Here is a 19,711-nt window from a genome sequence, read left to right on the forward strand (position 1 = left end):
TTGGGGGGGGGGGCCTTCTTCCCCCCCCCCCCCCCCAGATCCACTGGCGTCACCCCTGAGATTTTTGGGCAGAGGCTGCCCGCGTTTGCACAGCTGGGGCCAGGGTATCTCAGAGGGAACTCAGACCCCCGACCGTCATCCAAGCCGTGTCCCAGCTCCCCCCGCGCCAGCTCCGGGAGGACGCAGCCCTTCTCTCAGACATTCCCGCGCCAGCCTTGGAGGTGCCCCAGCCGTTCCCTGCAAGGACACATCTGTTTTATTACCAATACTGCCCTGCCTTGGGAGAGAGGGTATTAGAGGGAGAGACACCAATAATCTTACTGGTCGACAGAAACGCTGATGGCTTAGTTTTCTAGCAGTAACCCTCTTCTCATCCCTCCAAGAAGAGACGCCCAAAGAAATACAGCAGCCGTTACCTGCCGGTGACTTCAATGTTGGAGACGGCATAGAAGTACTTGTACAAGTTCTCCCTCTGCACGTAGGTGCCCCCCAGGGCCGGTCTCAGCAATCTCATCCGCAGGTCGGTCACGGTGAAGAAGTCCTTGAGCCCTTTGGCGCTCTCCAGCCGGGTGTACAAGTTGTCCATGTTCTTGAGGTCGGGGCCAGCAAAGATGGCAAAGCGGTCCCTCACCTCGAACCGGACGGTCTTCTCTTTTTTGGAGCCCGCCCAGCGGGAATACTCCTCCGTGCAGAGGACCCTGTTGGCACTGGTGGTGGAGAGGTCCCGGACCCTCCGTGCTGGCATGCTGAAGGCCTCCATGCAGTCATCTGCGTAATATTGGTACGGGTGCCAAGTCCTCCCGTTGTCCAGCGACTTCTCCAGCATCATGATGGTGGGTCGGCCGTACTCGAAGGTTATCACAATGTCATCCGTCAGCTCGATGCTCTTGTTCCAGGACAGCGTGATGTTGGCTAGCAGCGGCTCCGGGTACCGGCGCCACGTCACGCTCTGCCAGTACGTGGCCAGCCCTTCGTCCTCGCTGTCGAACATGAGTTTCGGCGGGTGGGCCAGGTCCGGGTTGGAGGCGTCGCACTCGTCGCTGCACAGGTACGGGTTCTCCTGGAACAACAACAACGGTCACAAGAGAAGAAGGCAACGCCTGGGCATCGTGTGGGCATCATGGGCACGCGGCCAAGCTCGCACCGTTACTGGGCCCTGGTTTTAGCTGCTTGTGTCAAACGTTAACTGCTGGGCTGAAACTGGAGTATGAATTTAAGACAGAAAAATGTGGCTTTGCCTTTGCTATAAGAACGGCTGAGCTGTTTCCTTTGAAAGGCCCTTCGGGAAAGGGCCTTTCAATTTGGCACGGGGGCAACTTTCATAGAAAGCGCTTTCCCTGAGACAGTCTCTGAGAAACTTCGCTTAAGGTTGGCCGAGTTACAAGCCCATGGAAAGCTGCGTTCACCCCTGCTCCCTTGCAAGAACCGAATGGCTGAAATCCCCAAAGCACATCCATGCCTCTGATGGCTCCTGATGCCGAATGGGCTGGGGAGACACCGTCTCCCCAGTGCCTCTGAGCACGGCTTGAGGAGGGAAACCTGATTCCTCAGCTCTGAGCTGGGACAGGACCGGGCGGCAGTGGAGAGAGCAGAGATTTGTGCTCCCGGTGTCTCTGCTGTCCTCAGGACAGCACCCTGGCCTTGGGGACAAGCAGAGCAGGTATGCTTGGGGTGCACCCGCTCAGCCCAATGTGACGACCATTGCTGGTCACTCCTCAGTTCAACCTGCCCAAACTAACCAGAGGCTGAGCTGACAGCGAAGGAATCGGGAAGGGAACAGGGCAGGCAGCTCTGTGCCCACCCGCCAGCAACCAGAAGGGACCCAGGACTCCTGCAGCCTAAACACTGTCCCCAGCCACTTGCTGCTTGTCCAGGCGCCCTTAGCCTGTGGCAAATACAAGATAACCTCAGTTAACGTCCGTCTTTGCAGAAACTGAGTTACGTAGCTGTGCCTGGCAGGCCTGCTGCCTGCGGGGACAGGCACTTCCCAAGCCGCGCTGCCTTCCCCAGCTGCAGGCAGGAGGTGCAACGGTCCTCACCCGCCCGCAGGGACCACGGTGGGAAGGATGGCTCATCCCATCCAGGCGACAATGTCCGCTGCTACGTCACTCGTTGCCTGCAGGCCTGGGCAATGGCAGAAGAAGTCCAGCCATCCCATTTTGCCCACAACTGACAGTGCATGTCAAGCTCACGTGTTTTGCAGGGACACACGCACGCATCCACATGTGCTGAACTGCACTAAGGACATATCGTCAAGGTCACACACCAAATGTTGAAGTTTCGGAGGTGGGCATCAGGGTTAGCCGTGCCAATGGGTTTATTGCTCAAGCATACATGTTAAAGCCCGTCATTACAAGCTGGGGTCTCTCTTGCCCTGCAGCCCCTTCCTCCAGGAGCCTGTGGGTCAGACCTGCCTTGGGGGTGACGTGGGGCTGTGTTACAGTGGCTACCGTCCGCAAAAAAACTCTGCAACACACTTCAAATCTTTTTTGCATGCGAAGCATCTCTTTACATCCCGCTTGGACTCAAAATCCAGAGGATCAGGGAGGCAGGGAGATTGGTACAACAGCGGGCTCTACTGCAGTGGGACCCTCATCAGGGAGGCAGAGCCACCTGGCAGAGGAGGAGGTGATAAAGCAGCTGGAGCTGCTCAGAGCTGATGGCTGGAGGTGAGGAGCCTGCTGGGATGTGAGGTCTGGCCCTCTCGAGCACAGCGGACTTGCAAGGTAAGACCGAGCCGGGTTTTGCCGTTTGGTTTGTGAATGCTTTGTGCGCGGTCGGGAAGGTGCTGTGTGCGGGGAGCAGCGTGCTCCTGCCCGGCCCCGGGGACCTCCTGCAGCACCGGTGCTGTGCCGGGGTGCAGGGGCTGCTGGTCCCCGGCTCACAGGGAGCTGGTGCTGGTACCTGGGGGCTCAAACAAACAAGATGAGGGGCTGGGGTCTGCGCAGGCTGCTTGTGTCCCAGGGCTGGGAGAACCCCGCTGGAAGCGGGGGAAGAGGCCGCTCCTGTGTCCATGGCACTGGGGACTGATCCTGCACTGTGGGCTTGCTTTGACCTGGGAAACTCTTGGAGTCTAAGTGCTTGTGGCCTGCTTTTAGGGTGCCCTGTGTATACCCCGGGCAAAGCAGAGGAGGGGATCTGGCTTGGACAAATGGATGCTCTTGGGTGCAAAGTGCAGCTGTGCTTTGAACGTGGAAAACAATGTGTAACATGAGGTGCTTTGGAAAATCTGGGCTTTGCCACCTCCAGTTGGGCAACCAAAAGTCCTGGGAACTACTTAGAGCTCCTCCACTCCGCGTCTGTAAAATGGGCCTTTGGTGCCTCCCTGCAGCTTGGAGACACGCGCTGAATGCGAGCAACTGTTTGCACAGCGAGTGGAGGCCACAGCGCCGAGGAGCCTAGAAAAGCTCAGGAGGACATAAATAATTCTGTCTTCTGAGCAGCGTGCGAGTAGCACTCTGTAAATAAGGCAGAAGGCTGCTCTGCCAGCAGCAGGGATAAAACAAAATAGCGAGCAGCTGATCTGCACGTGAGCACCAGGCTCCTTTGCAGGGGATGCAGCGGTGGCCTTGGGGAGAAAAGGGGACTCCCGTAAATAAAGCATGCGTTGTCATGTGTGTGTGCACGAGGCTGCCAGGGAAAGCAGCAAAAGCCAGTTGATAAGCTGGAGCAAAACTCACACTGTTTTCAACATTGTCTTGCTCTCAGACACGCACCTGCCCGATGGTAAAGCCACGAGTGCCGTGCTGGGATTTGCTCCCCCTGTTACAGCCTTAACTTGAGCGCCGTGTGGCTTTTGCCGTCTCCATGTGTGCTGGGAGGAAGGGCTGCAGCCGGAGCTGTTGAGCTCCGGTGCGGTGCCCATCCCCGGAGCAGGGAGGCTACTAAATGGATGCTTCGATGGCTGTTGTAAAAGTAAATGGCTATAGTTTTATTATTTTTCACTTGCTTGCAGCTGTGCCACCTGAGCAAGGGAAATCAAAGGAGTGCTCAGGCTTGCTTGGCTTGGTCAGGTTGAGAGCACCTGCCCAGGAGCTTCCTCACTCCCCTCCCAAAGAGGGGGAGCTGCCCCAAGCAAGGGGTGATGCCAGCTGGGGTGCAGTAGGGCTCTGAGCAGCGCCAGGGGGTCCTCTCCTGCTGCGACATGCTGTTCCAGAGCGGGGATTTAAAAAAACTAAGATATTGATGTATTTAATATGCTCTCCTGACTCGTCACGTTCAGAGGAATTGTTTACCTCTGCTAATGAGACAGAGCTCCCTGCTGGGGGATGTAGCTGCCTCTTAGCGCAGCTTTACAGCGGTGGCTGATGGAAAAGGAAGAAAAATCCCCATCAGCTGAAGCGCTGGGGGCTCTGAGTACGTTTCCTGTGCTGAGACAACATATTGTGTTGCTGTATAGTCCTACTGCCAATGTGGTCATACAGATGGCTTAATAGGACAGTCCTGAAAAGACCATCCCAGAGGTCTGTTTTCACCTCTTGTCTGAAGGAGGGTGCAGCAGTGCAGCATCTCGGTGGGCTCAGGTGGGGAATTGGCTTGAGGCAGCAGCACAAAACTCCCCGACAAACCCACCTTGCTGCTCAGACCAGCTCTGTATGAGCAGGAGTCTGCGTGCACGGAGCCGTCCTGGCAAGAGCGCTCTTGCCGTGTGGCTTCCTTTCCTTGCATGCAGCAGCCATCGGGGCTGCCAAAGCCCTTGAGCTGATGTAAGATGAATCTCCACTGAGTATTTGCTGCTAGAGCTGTCCCCAGCGTGGCCGCACTGGCCAGCTTCACCTTCGGGGCTAGGGATGATGCTCCCTATCAAGGTTTTCTTTGGAGGCTTTTTTAAGCAGTGGCCAAACTACACAAGGGAAGGACTCTGTGACCAAGCCACAATAAGAAAACATTACCCAGACCAGCAAAGGGTGGCCAGGGTAAGAGGTGGGACAGGTTTCACAGGAGCAGTGAAGGAAGCAACCGAGCCTAACAAGTATGATCCCCTTCCCGGTGTCCTGTCTGGAAGGACAGAGCTGGCCAGGCAGGTCGCTGGCAAGGGACCTGGCAGGTCAAGAGCAGGAAGAAGCGGAGCCAAAACTCTGCCTGTCTCCCATATACTCGTCCCAGAGATCAGGGAATGGAGGTGCACAATCCCCAATGGCTCCTGTACATCCCAACCTGTAAGCGTGCTCAGCTCAGCAGGCAGCAAGCCCAAAGATGTCTTTAACCACCCTGATGCTCTGGAGCAGCACACGGCTTGAGAGCTGCGTGGTTGTAACAGGGCAAACGCAAAAATAACCTCTAAATGACAGTGCTGAAAGGTGGGGGAGAGCCTCAAAAGCCACCGAGTGAGTCACATCACTATGGCTTCCTCTGCTAAAATGAAGTGTTCCTTTTTGGTTTTAGGTTTATTGAATTGTCCTTCCTCCATGGGATGCTCAATGCATTTTCTGCTGGTGGGGTGGTTTGAAGTCAGCCGGGAGGGCAGGGGGGAGCGGAAACAGATGGCCATACTTTGGCTGCTCCGTTGGTCCTGGTAAGATCAGTTATAGCACTGTTGAAACAATTCCAGGTATTATTTTTGAATCTGGTTTCCTCCTCCAAGCTGTGTGTCCTCCAAAGAATCTGTCCAAAGTCTCAAGATACTTACGTCTTCAATCTAAAAGTCAGACTGCATTAGCCAGGCAAACTCGGTCTCAGTGAGCTTAAAATAAACCAGTTCACTTTGAGTCTCACACTATTAAATCAGTCGTGAGCGTCCTCACGGTGACTAGACATTGCAGGTTTCCAGCTCTCCAGCATGCTCTTCTGGTTGCTCATTTCTTGAGGGTGCACCAAAGAGCACTGCAACCTTGCTTGGCCCCAGCTCAGCCCAAAGGGGCAAATCCCCGGGGGCAAATTGCAAGAGCCTTTTTGGGGACAAGTTGTCCTGACAAATATCATCACGGCAAGACTGTGCCTCCATGGGGCAAGTGTCCCGCTGGGGAATGACGTGCCTGGAAGTGTGTCCCAGTCCCGGTGGCTGCAGACCCAGCCCTTGGGTTTTGCCTCCTCTCGCTGCCAGGCTGGGGCCAGTGCTGGGCAGAAATGCTGCAAAAGGGACTTTCTGAAGGTGACAGCGGGGATTTGCTCCTTGAGGAGGATTTCTTAAGAAACAAGATATCGCTCTGACAGGGCATGATGACAGGAATCCAGGATGCTGCAGCGAAGCTGCTTCCCACCTTGCTGGGGAGGGAGGGAATGAGGGAAAACAGCCGCAGTAAAAGGCCCTGGTTCTACAAAGCCCAGCTGGTTTCTAGGGCTCTTAATGAGCACACAAAGTTGTTTTGCTTTTTTTTCCTGGCAGATAATGCCATTTTTAAGCCTTATAGCATAAAATTACATATTTTTGTAGGTGAAATTACTTGATTAATCATTAAGCTGTTGAATATTTTAAACAAACTAGACATCTGTTGTGAATGGTGAAAGCTGCACAGAAATAAACCTGCAGCTTTTAGGAAATCTCCATGCCAAAGGGAAGCTGGAAAGTAATTGCAACCACTAGCTGCACAATGAAGAAAAATAATAAAAATAATAATATTAGAAGGAAAGAAACCCCCAAGACTTGAGCAAGGAAAAATAAGTGGTGATGGAAAGTTTGTACTCCTCAGCCAAGGATGGTCATCACAGCTCTCATAACCTGGTGTGATTTGTTTAATGGTGTCTTGGCCAGGGAACCCCCCTGACGTTGCTTTGCTTTCAGGGGTCTCTTCTGCCTGATGAAATTGTGTTGTTTAAGCCAAGGCTTCTGCTAAAACCTAGGTCACCCTGGGGTCACCTTGTTTTTAATTACAGTCTCCTAATAAGAGTAATGGCAAGGTCTCATCAACTTGGACCAGTTTTGGAAATCCAAACTTTCTATTTTTTTAGCTGGGGGGGAGGGAATCCTTGGCTTTTTTTATAGGAAGATTTTTATCAAAGGGGAAAAAAGTTAAATGCTTTTCGTTGGCACAAAGATCTATGCTGTTGGGTGGGTTTCTCTTGGGTCCTTTCTTCCGCAGAGGGTTTTCTCCCCAAGAACTGGCTCTCAAAGTGAACCAGAGAGCTCTCAGACCTCGGGTGTCTCCAGGCTCTCCTGCAAGCACTGACAATGGTCGGGACTGGGGGCCGTTTGATCTCCCCCTCCCCGTAGCATAAAGAGCCTGAAGAGCTGGGTCTGGCTCCCTCGACACGAGGAGGAGCTTCCTGCAGACTCTGAAATGAGAGATCTGCTTAACGACCAGGCTCCTGGAGCAGACAGGAGAAGGTCTGGTGCCCACCGAAGGCTGGTCCTCCTGGCCCTCACGGGGCCGTTAGCAGCAGCCGGCACCTGCCACCGCTGCGGGAGGTGGAGGGGCCCGTGGGTGAGGAGGGTTTGCATGGCGTTGCCCCTCTCATCTCTAGGTTTTCATCCAGTTTTGCTGAGTGGCACAAGTAATTCAGGGGAAAAACATCTCTGCGCGGAAGCAGCCTTTTGCTGGCCTGCGAGTCAGGCAGTTGCTGGAGTGATTTCAGTGGGGCAGGCGACAGCACAGAAACCTCCTTCCCCCGTTCTCAGGAGCACTCATGGCTGAGGAAAGCTTGGTCTGAACCTCCACCCAGGAGGGGACAATCCCCTCCTTAGCGCCCGCCCCGTCCAGCTGCGATGCTTAAGGAGCTCTCGGGTGCATCCCAAGGTCCTTCTGCTTATCTCAGGGCACCTATGACGCTGTCTTTTATTTTCTGGTTAAAGGTTAGCTGATGAGGTTCACAAGGTCCCCACATTGCCTCGCGCAGCAACAAAGTCCTTAAGTTCATATCAAATTTCTACCAGATCCTGCAAAACAACTGCATCGGCAAAATCCTCGCGTGCACCTGATCCCTCCTGCCTTGCTAACGTCCCCGCTGTGGACCGGTGCCACCGAGCCGTGGGTGTCCTGCAGCCTCCCCTTCACTGAACAACCTGTCCGTCATGGGGAGGACTGGTGGGCCTGGGAGAGCGGGGGTCCCCAACCTGCGGAGGGGAGCAGGGGCCAGCCCGCTCCATCCCTGCCTCTCCTGTGGGTGCTCTGGCACACATTTCCCCCTAAGTTTTATTTTCTCCCCCTCCCTTTTCCCATCCAGCACCAAGCTGGATCTGTTCGCTCAGGAGGCTGCAGGATAAAGCCGAAACGATCATCTCGGCGCGTTTGCTTTCCTGCTTCTTTACACTCAGCTGAGTTCCCCCGATTCACGCCGGGATTGAGCTGCAGGGCTTCGCTTCGCCTCCATCCCCTGCTCCGGCTTCCCTGGCTCTGCCGGGGCTTCGCAGGGATCTCCGTCCCTGTTCCCGGCCCTGCCGGGCCGTGGGTTCACTCCGGTGCCTGTCAGCACCGCGACTCAGCACTGGGAAATAACCCGCCGGGCAGGGAAGATGCCATCCCTGACCCAGCTCCCGTGACAACCACCTTTATCCTCCCCACTGATACTGAGTTAAATCTATTTTCCGCAACACAAATTTTTGACAAGGGCCACACTCAGCGATGTGCGTTTCGGGAAACTTCCTTGTTCTTTCTTCCAATAACCACTTCAGGACGCGATGCTTTTTCCCAAACAGAATTGCATTTACCCGGGAGAAAACGCGGGCTCGTCCTAACGTCATTACAGGGTATTTTCACTCTTGCTGCTTCTGACCTGAGGGGTCAACTGCTCTATCTAGATTTATGAAAAGACAAGGTGATCTTATGATCAAAAATAACATTTGCGGGTAATTAAATCTCATGCTTCAGGGCATAAACCATAACCTGCCAGTGGCCAGGATGGGACTCCCAGAGAACTGGAAATACTCTCTGACAATTAATTTTCACTCTATTCATGGGCTGGGAGGGATCAGAAGGGTGAAACAACCGTAATTAATTTACCGCGATTATTTCCAACAGCTGGCAAGTGGCGTAACTCACTGGCAGAGATGGCTGGGAGCATGGAGATAACTGAGGAGAAACATGAGGCCCCTCTCGAGCCAAACAGCCCCACACCGGCCCTTCCCCATGAGCCCGGGTGAAGGTCGGTGCCCTCCTCGCTTGATGCTCCAGGGAGTGTGGGGGGAGGCCACACGGAGCTGCCTGGCCGGGGTCTGCTCCTCTGGCACTAATTACCCCGTCCCCCGGCGCCCAAGCGGGCTTTCCCCGCAGCACGGCTGCGACTCGAACCCGGCAAATGTCTTGGGGACAGCTTTGCCTGTGCCATTTTGGGATGCCTGTTGGCATGCAGGGAGGGGTCCTGGATGGGACCACGCGCTGCAGCATCAGACTGTGGAGATGCTAGGGGTGCTCTGAATGCAAAATGTGCCTTTTCAAAATGAAATCTTAATGGCTTTCTTCAAGTTGATGTGTTTTCTCCTATTTTTTTTTTTTAAATACCACTTTGGTGAAGTTATATATATTTTAGATAATCCAGAAGCTCTCATTTCCCACATATAGTAGAAGATCTGGTTTTCCCAGGGGCCACCTGTGCGGCTGCTGCCGGCGTGCCGCTTGGGGGCTCCGGAATGCTCCGGCAAACCCCTTATCTGCACATCCCGCAAGCAAGCACGGCCCCAAGCCATACGCAGAGCCCCTGTGCATCGCTTACCCTTTGGTAACCCTCCAAAGAGATGTTTTTAAATGGTCCGTGCGTGTAGGCAGGTTCTGGCAAGACATCCACGGTTCGGTGAGGGATTATTTCACAGCTTCACCTCCTCAGGGGAAGTGCAGCTCCGGTTGGGAGGCAGCGGGCTCTGGGGCAGGGAGCCTTGTGGGGACAGGGTAAGGCTGGGATGGGATGGGAAGCTCAGGGTGGGCTGGTGGGGTGGTTTGCTCGCTCGTGTGCCCTTCCCTCGCTGCCTCCCTTCCCCCAGCCATCTGCAAGGGGCTCTTATTAGGGCAGACAGCAAAGGGGGAGAAAACCGTCCTCACTAACAAGCTGTTTGCTGTTTATGAGCAGGTAAAGGCAGAGCTGGAATGAATTATTAATAGGGTGGAAATGGGGTCCCTCCACAGATCTGCTGCTAATTCTGGCTCAGCCGAATGTCACTCCCTCCATCTCCCCCCCAGCTGTGGTTTGGGGGATTGATTGCTCCTCCGCTTCCTTCCCCTTCCTCCCAGATGGGACGTTGTCCGAGCGCAAGGTCACCCCTCGGCACGGACATTAGGACACGTTTTGCCTGCATGTGGGACTGGGGAGAATGTGAGTCAGCAGAAACTGGCACCGCCAGCTTCACGGCATGGCTCTGAGCGAGCACACACCGGGACGCGCTCAGCGAGACATTTTGCTTTGCTTTTTGCCTCTTCCCTTTGGCCTGAAGCAGATACTCATTCACCGAACAGCGCGCCGCTCGTTCAAGGCTCTCGGGCTCCCTTGGGCCCGTCTCTCCGCCAGAGAAGAGAATCAGCCCCTACTCACGGCTGCTCTTCCCCTTCCCCCTCCAGCCTGCTTCTGAATTCGAGAAGCATCTCATTTGTATTTCATCCTAGCTCAGCACTGTGCCCTTCTCTCCCCCAGCCGTGGGGAAACATCACAGCGCCAGACAGGGTCGTGCAATAGCAGTGCAACGTCCCATCTCCAGGTGGGGAAACTGAGGCAGGGAGGGATTTCAGGAGCAGGCTTCACCAGGAGCGCTGGGGGCTCCACCCTTCTGAAGACTGAGCTCCCCCAGGCACCTGCAGCTGGGCAAAATAGTGGCTCCTTCACCCAATCTTGATGCAAGGGTCAAGACAAACCATGAGGGTCAAGGAAATCTCTGCTCTCACCCCATGCTGTCTCTGAAACTCTCCCGATAGTCTGTGCTTAGTACCTCCCTGAAAAGGGTCTGAACTGATCTTTGCACCACAGATGGTACCACCTCTGCAGGAGGCTGACATCCAGGCAGGAAGCATCCTCTCTGCAAAGGGAGGATCTGGAGGGCGATGCTGCCCGTCACGCACGAGGACTGACCCAAGTCACCTGTCCACCCCCGCAACGCAGCCGGCACCGCTCGTGCACAGACACAAATCCCTTCACGCCCACTCTGGCTAAGCTATAAACGGTCAGAAAATCTGGTGACACGATGAATTTTAACCTCCAGACTGAAATCAGTCCCATCCACAGGTGACCTCTCCAAGAAGGGCCCCAAGCACGCCGTTTGGAGGGTGACCTCGGGGCAGCACTTCTATTTCCAAAGCCCCGGGATGGCCGGGCAGCAGCTCGGCTTCTGCTGCTGGATCTGCTGCCCAGTACCTTGTCCCGAAAGATGCGTGTGCAGCCCATCTGTGGGTGACACAAGGGTTAATGCCGCCCAGAAAATTCCACTCCTAAGCAGATAATCTCATCTGTGCTGGGCACACACACGCATCACCTGCAGCCCGGCCTCTCATGGAATAATTTTTGAGCAGCTCTTTCTTTGTGAACTGCTAATCCCCCAGTGAGCCGCTCTAACCCCATCCCTCCTGGCGCCCTGGTCTCACCTCCGCACCCACCTCCCCACCGGGGCTGCACCCCTGCAACTGCTCCTTTTGCAAATTTGTGGATTACAGAGTGACCCAGAGCCTGAGATCAGAAGCTGATGAACCAGACACCCCTCAGCCAGCAATTGTGGGCACACGTTCAAAGACGCAGCCGTTTAATCCCATTGACTGCTTTTTAGCTCGTCTCTGGGCCTGGACTTTCTGTACCCAAGAGTTGCAAGCTTTGCTCTTCCCAGGGCACTTCCCTGAAGCTTGTCTACAAATTAAACTGCTTGCATCCTGCCCCATCCCTTCTCTGCCAGATTATTAAGCCCTCGCATCTTGCTACAGGGACGTATCCATGTCCGCAGCCCCTACCAGCAGGAGCACAACAGCAGCGACCTGTGTGCTGGGCTCCGAGTGCATTATTGATTCAGGACTAAGAAAATGCTTAGGAAGTAGGAAAAGTGTCCTGCTCTCTAAAAGCTTGTGCACCTTGTAAGCTCAATACATGCAGCCTTTGCAGAGAGGCTCGCTACACGCTATTAATATTTTATTCTGTAAGAGGCCCTGATAGTTTGAATGGGGGAGGGCAGGATGCGGAGGCTGGGGGTGGAAAAGAGGAGGGAGCAGAGGCGCTGCCGCGGTCCTCAAATGTGGGTGCAGATCTCCCCCAAAGCCTTTTCGGGGGGAGCACGGCTGGGTGGTGGATACCCCTGTACCCACCCCCCTACCTCCTATCAGGGCTCCTGTGTCTGCTGCATTAAGCACTCTGCTTTTGCTGTTGCATGCAAAGTATTTGGCTGCTTTATGCTCTATTTTAAGGGTAACGTTTCAGCAGGTGCCTGTTGGTGGCTGGAATGGTGCTGTGGTCAGCCTGAAATGTGCCCTGGCTGCTGCGAGCGGCTGTCCCTGAGGACAGGACTGCAATCCTCTCCTTTAGAGGTCTCCCCCAAACCCCCTTAATGGCAGCACCATGGAGCTGAAGCAGCCGACTCAGCCGGGGGATGGGGGCTCGCAAACCCTTTAGCTGGGTGTAAAAATCAGTTGAATCTGTGGTAGTTCTCCCTTTGGGATATTCCCCCAAAAGGGATGTGGAGGTGCCGAGGGCAGGACCGGACACAGTGGTGGCAGCATCCACGCGGAGCTCGGCTCTGGGGGAACAGAGCATGCCGGAGCATGCAGCAAAATAGGTGCTAGTCCTGGGCTAGGGGCACGTGGGCTCTGGAGCCGCCCGGCACCGCTCATGGGTGAGCGACCCCGCTGCCCGCTCGGGCACCCGTCACCACGCTGCTCTAATCACACGCTGACGCTCGCCTTCCCAGGCGACTTGGCAGAGGCGGAGGCTGGAGTCGCGGCGCCGTGCGTGGAGCTGCTCCGGGGAGGGGAGGCTTCTGCACAGATGTGAGCAAGTGGGAGAGGCGGGAGCCGGCTGGAATGAGACCCAACCTGGTGGCTCTGCATGGCTGCGTGCCTGCACCCACTGAATGCCTGGAAAAGCAGCCCTGGCCAGTCCCCTCTCGTGGCTGGAGCCTGCTCGGGGTCAGGTGGCAAATGGAGAACCCACCCCAGGAGCCAAAAGCCACAGGTTTCCCTCAGCCTGCCTGCTCATAGCGCAGAGCAGACGCACGGAGACACCAGTGCCAAATGCTGGAGCAAGCGCGGGTCGGGGCAGTGGGGCAAGGCGGATGCGGGGTCAATGCTGCAACGTGCACCCTCTGTGGGGCCCGGTGACCCTGCCTGAAAGATGGGGGGACTTGCGGGGACCTCACGGGACACGTCGGAGGCTGCAGGCAGGGTTAGGGCGCTGCATGGGAGGGGATGGCACATCTGTTTGGGGCGAAGGCTGTCAGTCCAAACTGCTGTGTGCCGGTGGGTCTTAGCAGGCATCGGCTTCTCCCCATAGACATCTCCTGGATGGTCACCGAGCAGTGCTTCACAGTCCGTAGAGGAAAAAGCCCCTTTGGTGTTTTCCAGCACAGGAACCTGTGTACTGCATTGAAATGCCCAAGTAATGCCTGGGGCGTATTCAGCACTGCAGGCTGGGTGCCCAAGGAGATGGACGCCTTCGAGAGGGTGGCAGCAGCAGTGATGCTCACACCATCTCAGTGGAGAACTCCCGCTAAGCAGGTCAGCAACAGCCCACGTGCATAACAACTCCGGCAAGTCAGAAATTTGGGCTCTGCTAGCCAAGCATTGCCGAGCTGCTGTTGCTCATGCTTGATGGAGCTCACCATCTAGGTCAGAGGAGGAATTCATTAACCTCAGGACCGCTCTGCTGTCGCTGCGTTGCTGTAAGCTCCATACCCCACCGGGCAGGGATGGTGTGAGATGCGCACAGAGTGACCACTGGCTCCTCACCGCCCCGTCCCCCGCCCCGGTGGGATGCAGGGGTCTGGATGCTTCTGGTGAGTGGGGCTGAGCTCAGCAGAAAACAGTGAAGCCGCTGGTGCCGGGCCCGTGGCTCTGGCAGGGATGGGGGCAGCCACTCCTAAAGGCGCCTCTGGTTGAGCTCTTTGGGTTGTGCTGTGGGGGCTGCAGGGGAAACGAGGCTGCTGCGAAGGAAGGGGTTGTGCTGATTGACTCGCGGACAGGGGTTTTGGTGCTGCTTGGGCATGTTTCCATTCTGGTTTCTCCAGAACAATGGCGTGAGCCAGGTGCAGAGCTTGGATGGTCCCCATTGAGGACATCAGGATTGCTTGCTCGTTGCTGTGCTGCCCCAAGAGCGTAATCGTGGGGGGAGAGGTGCCCATCCAGTGCCGTACGTAATTTTGCAGCCCCGCTTCTGCAGTTTGCTGCCTGTCGCTGCTGCAGATGACCCGGCTGTTGCTGCATGCAGCGCTGCAGCCAAGCGCTCGGCCCCGCAGCTGCTGCGGGAGCGGAAAGCAAAGCGGTTTGGGTCGTTTTGCAGAGGCGCTTTTCGGACGGATCACTGAACTGATCTGACCAACTGTGGCTCTGCAGCTCGTAGTGCTGCCACAGGGGGAACAGCGGGGACGTGGCTGTCACTTGCGTGGGACAACGGGCAGGGTCATGGGGCTGGGATAGCCTAAACCCCACGCCTCAAAATCCTGGTGGTAAAAAGGTTGTTTGGGGTCTGAAACTGTAATCGGGCTCAACGAAGGTTAAAACTGGACTTTCACTTAGAGGAACCAGAGCGTGGTAGGAGAGCACTCCTTCCCACTCAGGCAGTCTTGACTGCAGGGAGAATTCCTGTTAAAGTTTAACGGCAGAGCATATCTATGCTATAGAAGACAATAAAGATTTAAAAAAAAAAAAAAATAGGAGGGACTTCCCTGAATCCCTTCAGCTTCAAAAGTTGCTTATGGAAAACTGTGATACCTGGAGCTGGTGCATGAGTGAGTGTAAGAGCTGCTGTAAGAGCTACTCTCCTGGCTCTGGCCACGCTCCCCAGCAAGTCTTCAGAGTCAGTTCTCTCCAGCTTTTCCCATCTGGATGCTGTTCCCTTTGAAGAGCAAAGCTTTTCTTAAAAGCAGTTTATTCTTCCCCATTTCTTTCAAGGTGGGGGTAAACTTTCTGCTCGCTGTACCAATTAAATCTACTTGACAGCTTGATTTTTATCGCTGTGTCTTTTCCATCAGCAAGTGGAAACGATCCTTGTTAGGGGAGCAGCGTCCCACTTTACAACAAGATGAATCCCAAACTGGGCATTTAAGAAAATGTGAGGGGAAATCCTGTTTGCTCAGCACTCTCTAATTTAAAGCTGAATTGTATTCTTTCATTTTCTGTAAATCCTCTGCTTTTATAACACCGAGATCCTGCCGCACTCTGGAGTAGCCTCTGTGGTAGGAGAGGAGTAGTATGCAATTTGCTGAGCAGCTAATAACATGCAATCCAAGGGTCCGGCCCCAAGGGCAAGGAGCCATTGATCTTGACTTCAAATAGTGTTCTCTGCAGCAACCCTGATGCTGAGAAGTGTTTAAGGGTGGGAACAAAACCGAAAGGCCCCAGCCCTTTCTCCCACGCTCGAAAGCAATGCCATGATGGGTGTAAGGGGTGGATTAGGGAAACCTTCAGCCGGATGGAAGTGGCAGCAGTTGCCTTTTCCAGCCTCTCCTCAAAGGAAAGGACAGTATTTTCCAGATGTTAATTTAATGTACTGGAGAGCTCAAGGGGAAAGGGGGGCTGTTAGCACTTTACAGATGTGAAAAGAAAGATGCGGCTTTCTGTCCCCACAACCCTGTCATGGGCAATCTGACAGCGAGGAGTGGATTTCTTGTGCTGCTGAATTTTGGCATAAAGGCAAAGTAATTGTCCCCAATGCCATATAGGTCCCATAAGGAAGGGCAAAGGGCAGCTCTGACTCCCAGCCCTCTGCTAAGGCCAAGGATGGGTTTGCAACCAACAGTGTGGGTAGTGCTGATTTAGTCAAAGAGGAGAGAGAACATCCACTTTTCTTGGAAAGGATTTTTCCATTTGACTTGTATACGGGCTCCGCTCAGCCCAAAGGCTGCCCTTGAAGCCCGGGGCAGTCGCAAGGCTGAGGACCCCTTGCCCTTTGCCCCCCCCCGGTTCTCCTACCTGAAACAAGGCGCAGGGGCAGCACGGGGACCTCCCTGAGATGCATGGGCTGGGGAAGGGCTGCGGGTTTTGTCTCTGCTCGGGGTACCAGAAGGGATGAATCCATCCTTTAATCACCAGATCACGCTGCATCTTTACAAATGCTTTTGGAAGAGCATCTCTGAAGCAACTCCATTTTCCTTCTTACTTTAAAAACTTTGACTTTAGTTTTAATCATCCCCAAACCCACAATTCTTTGTTTGCACCTAAACAGGGGTATGAAGATATGGTTGCGTAGAGTGGTATGAGATGGGTTAAGAACGTAGGGAAAAGCGTTTCTGTGCCCCAAAATTTGTCTGCTTTTTCCAATTTTAGCACCCAGTCTACTAAGAGAAATAGTTCTTTAGTACAAGCCTTATAACCACGTCATTCAGAAAAGTTTAGCTAAGAATTAAACTAAACATCAAATTTGGCTGAATGTGTAATGAATAAATAAAGCCTTTTCCTTTCATGTACCTGTGCCAAAATCAACAAGCTCTATTAGCTGATGAAACAATGCTGACGCCAAATAAAAATACCCCTGACCCATCAATATGGGCTAAGAGCTCGGCCCTGCATCAAAGAGCGTTGTCTGAACAAGAAATACTGTCTCGACACCTCTGGGGGGAAAAAAAGGGCTCCCATCCCAGCGGTGAGCTGGGCTCCCTGTGCCGCCGGCCGGGCGCAGGGAGCTCTCACCGGGGTGTCAAGGAGCAGCGAAACCATTACATGATGGCCGTCGGCTTGCAGGCAGTCTGCTCCGGACACCTCTCCTGTATGCCCCACCTTGCTTTTGCTAGAATGACTTGGAAACCCCTTGAGCTGCAAACCTGTTTGGAGCAGGGACCGTGGCTTTGGTGTTTGCTTGCTCCCTGCTGCCTGCCCCATGTGTAAATTGCCCACAAAACCTGCATATTTTTTTATCGTGTGCAAAACGCCAACGCTTGAAAGTGAAATTCTCAAAGGTGCCTGCTCAGTACCAAAGAAATGCTTCAGCATCTCAGAATATCTCGATACCGGGGAGCACCCTGCCCAGCTGTGCCACCCTCCTCCTCCTCCCCGGGAGGGTGGGATGGTGAAGTAACGCCACATCTCCCCTCTGCCCCACACAGCCTGCGCAGCTTTGCCGTTCCCCAGCCATGCCTGTCCTGCAAACCACGCTCATTTGAAATCTGCATTTAGCTGCCCTGTGCCATGCCCTGGATGTGATCTTTGAAGTTTCACCCTTCCCTCGGCATCCTTGGTTAGAAGATCTGTTCCCTATTAGTCTTCAGTCACGCGTTTAGATTCATTCAGGCTTTTATTTACTTATCCATCTGTCTTCCGGCTCCCACCACTCCCCCTGCCCTGCCAGAAGGGAAAGTACAATTCATTTTTCAGCTGACCCTGCCAGAAAGGCATTGACATGAATAGGAAGAAGGTTCAGGAACTGTGGAAAAAGCAAAACCCCCGACTCTAATAAGCAGCAAAATGCTTCCCAACCAGAAGGGAGCAGCCAGATGCGACTAGAATTGCTGTAAAACAGAAAAGACAATCCTCCAAATAATTCCTGCAATCCCCCAGACACCTCCTTTTGCTGAACTCTCTGTGAGTGCTGCTCGAAGTTGTTAAAACCGTAGCGTGCGATCCTGCAGGCTGTGCAATGCCTCCTTGGTACCGGTACAGCCTCGTAGGAAACATTCCCTGTCTTACAGGGTGCTGACTTTCACCAGGGCTCTCCCCCTCTGCTTGCCCACAGCGATGCCCCGCACGGGGACATCGTCCAGTTCCCTCTTGTCTGGCTGCCTTAAGCAAGGAGGGACGTTTGTGTGTCTTTAATTTTGATTTCAGTTGTCTGAGCAGTGCAGGCGTCCTGCCAGGCTGTGCTTAATTCTGAGTAACGTTAGTTTAACTGCACGGACAGTACCCTGCTGTTTTGAAAGACACCTAAGAAAGCAATATAGTCGCTGTAAGAGCTTCTCTGCTGGAAAGCCAGGCTCCTATGAGAACCCACCTGTTACATAAAAATAATTAAAACCTGAAGAGAAAGGATAACAGGACACCAAAAGGCATCCGAGCAGGCTGGCAGGCAAGGAGCTGCGCAGGGTTCATGCGAGTCGCTAACCCTCCCCTCTCGCACCAAGGGCCGGGGCTCGGAGGTTGTAACGATCGGTGGGCAGCGACATTGATTTTTGTCCAGCGCTTCCTTTGCGCAGGGGTAGCAAAACTCCGCTTGCATCCCCTGCGGGCTCCGCTCGCCTCTCTCTGCATGTCAATAGGTGTCAAGTCACCACCCAGGACCGGCGATGGAAAGGCCATTTCTTGCCGAGTCCACTTTCTACTGACCATAAGGGGATGCTCAGCAGTAAATGGCCACGTGTCATTCTCTGTGCCAGAGGCCACGAAAATTTACCTTGATGGCCTCCTGGCACACACAGCTCAAGTCCTCAGGCTGAACTGGAGCCTGGATCTCTCCTGCAGCCACTCTGTGCACTAAGTGCTGGGTGGGCTCCTTGCTCACCTCAGCAGGGCTGCCCTTCATCTGCTTCGTTTTTAACACTCTCTAATCCTCTGGAGAGGACAGCGCTGGTGCAAGATGGGGGAGAAAGGGCCATGAATACAGTGGGATTCCATAAACCTCTCCCAAAAATCTAAAAAAATAACTTGCAATATATTACTCCTGTTCTTAGCTTGATGCTTCATCAGGGAATTGCTCGGGGACGTTGCCGTGAATGCCGGTTTCTGTGTCGGGAGATGCATGCTGGGCTAGGCGCGCACCCCGGGGTGAGGCAGGGACAGGAAGGCAAATCCATGGTTTGCATTTCTGTAACTCCCATTCATGGCTGTTCACGGTGTTTGCGAGTGTTACAGCACATGGCAGGCGTACGCTACGAGGAAATACTGCTGGTGCCCAGAATAGAAAGATTTTAGCTCCGTATTGACTGAATCAAGAGATGTAGAGAGCTGATTGCAGTTTGTGTCATTTGCTTCCTTGGAGGTCAGTGGAACTGAAGTCTGGAGCATCCTTAGCCAGAAAGCGTTTGCAAATAGCTGCAGTGAATGTAGCAGAAAGCAATCTGGTGTTCACCTTTTAATCCTTCTGCAGCCAGTCAGATAAATGGAAATCCGGGCTGACCCATCAATAGTTAACTGTTTCATTTGCAACCTTTGACTTAATCTTTCTTTTCAAATGATCTTTTAAAAGGAAAAGCTGCTACTTATCGGGAATTAGTGAAAGTATCTTCCCTGGTACTAATGAGACCCCTTAGGCTGGGGAGAACTGGGTAAATAAATAGTGGTGGCATGTTCTGATGGTCATAAATGTTTGGCATCTCCTGGTATCAAAGCAGCACTTTTCTCTTGGATTTTCAAGAGGTGCCCTGAGCGGGTTGGGCCCAGGGTATTTCCTACGTGTACCTGCATTTTCTAGGTGGGAAACCGAGGCGTGGGGTATCTGAATCCGGGTAATGCTGGCAATAGAAATTAGAACTCCTGTCCCCTCTTCCACTGATTTAGAGGGAGGAGAACTCCCCTTCTCATTACAGGTAATAGGCTACTATACTCCTTGTCTAGTGCTCACCCCAGTAGAAACCCTGTCAGCGCGGACTGGCTTGGTCAGTGTGCCTTAAATGTGTGCTCAGACAGCTCCTGGAGGACGTTTGGGAGGGGATGTTACAGCCATGCTGTTTTGCTTTTTGCTTTGACCCCCGAACTCTTTTTAAGAACATAAAGCCTTGTGAATTATAAATCAAACGTTC

General features: G+C 53.9%; 1 protein-coding gene across 1 annotated transcript in view; it reads right to left on the reverse strand.

The window, feature by feature from the left end:
* The window catches only part of NTNG2 (netrin G2), a 47,714-nt gene that overhangs the window by 27,061 nt on the left and 942 nt on the right, over positions 1 to 19,711 (reverse strand). The window contains exon 2 of the mRNA XM_009322175.1: positions 417 to 1,060. Within this exon, the coding sequence (XP_009320450.1) occupies positions 417 to 1,060 (644 nt within the window). The remainder of the gene's footprint in view (positions 1 to 416; positions 1,061 to 19,711) is intronic.

The sequence above is a fragment of the Pygoscelis adeliae genome, unplaced genomic scaffold (assembly GCF_000699105.1).
Source record: "Pygoscelis adeliae isolate BGI_AS28 unplaced genomic scaffold, ASM69910v1 Scaffold114, whole genome shotgun sequence".
In the NCBI taxonomy this organism is placed as follows: domain Eukaryota; kingdom Metazoa; phylum Chordata; class Aves; order Sphenisciformes; family Spheniscidae; genus Pygoscelis; species Pygoscelis adeliae.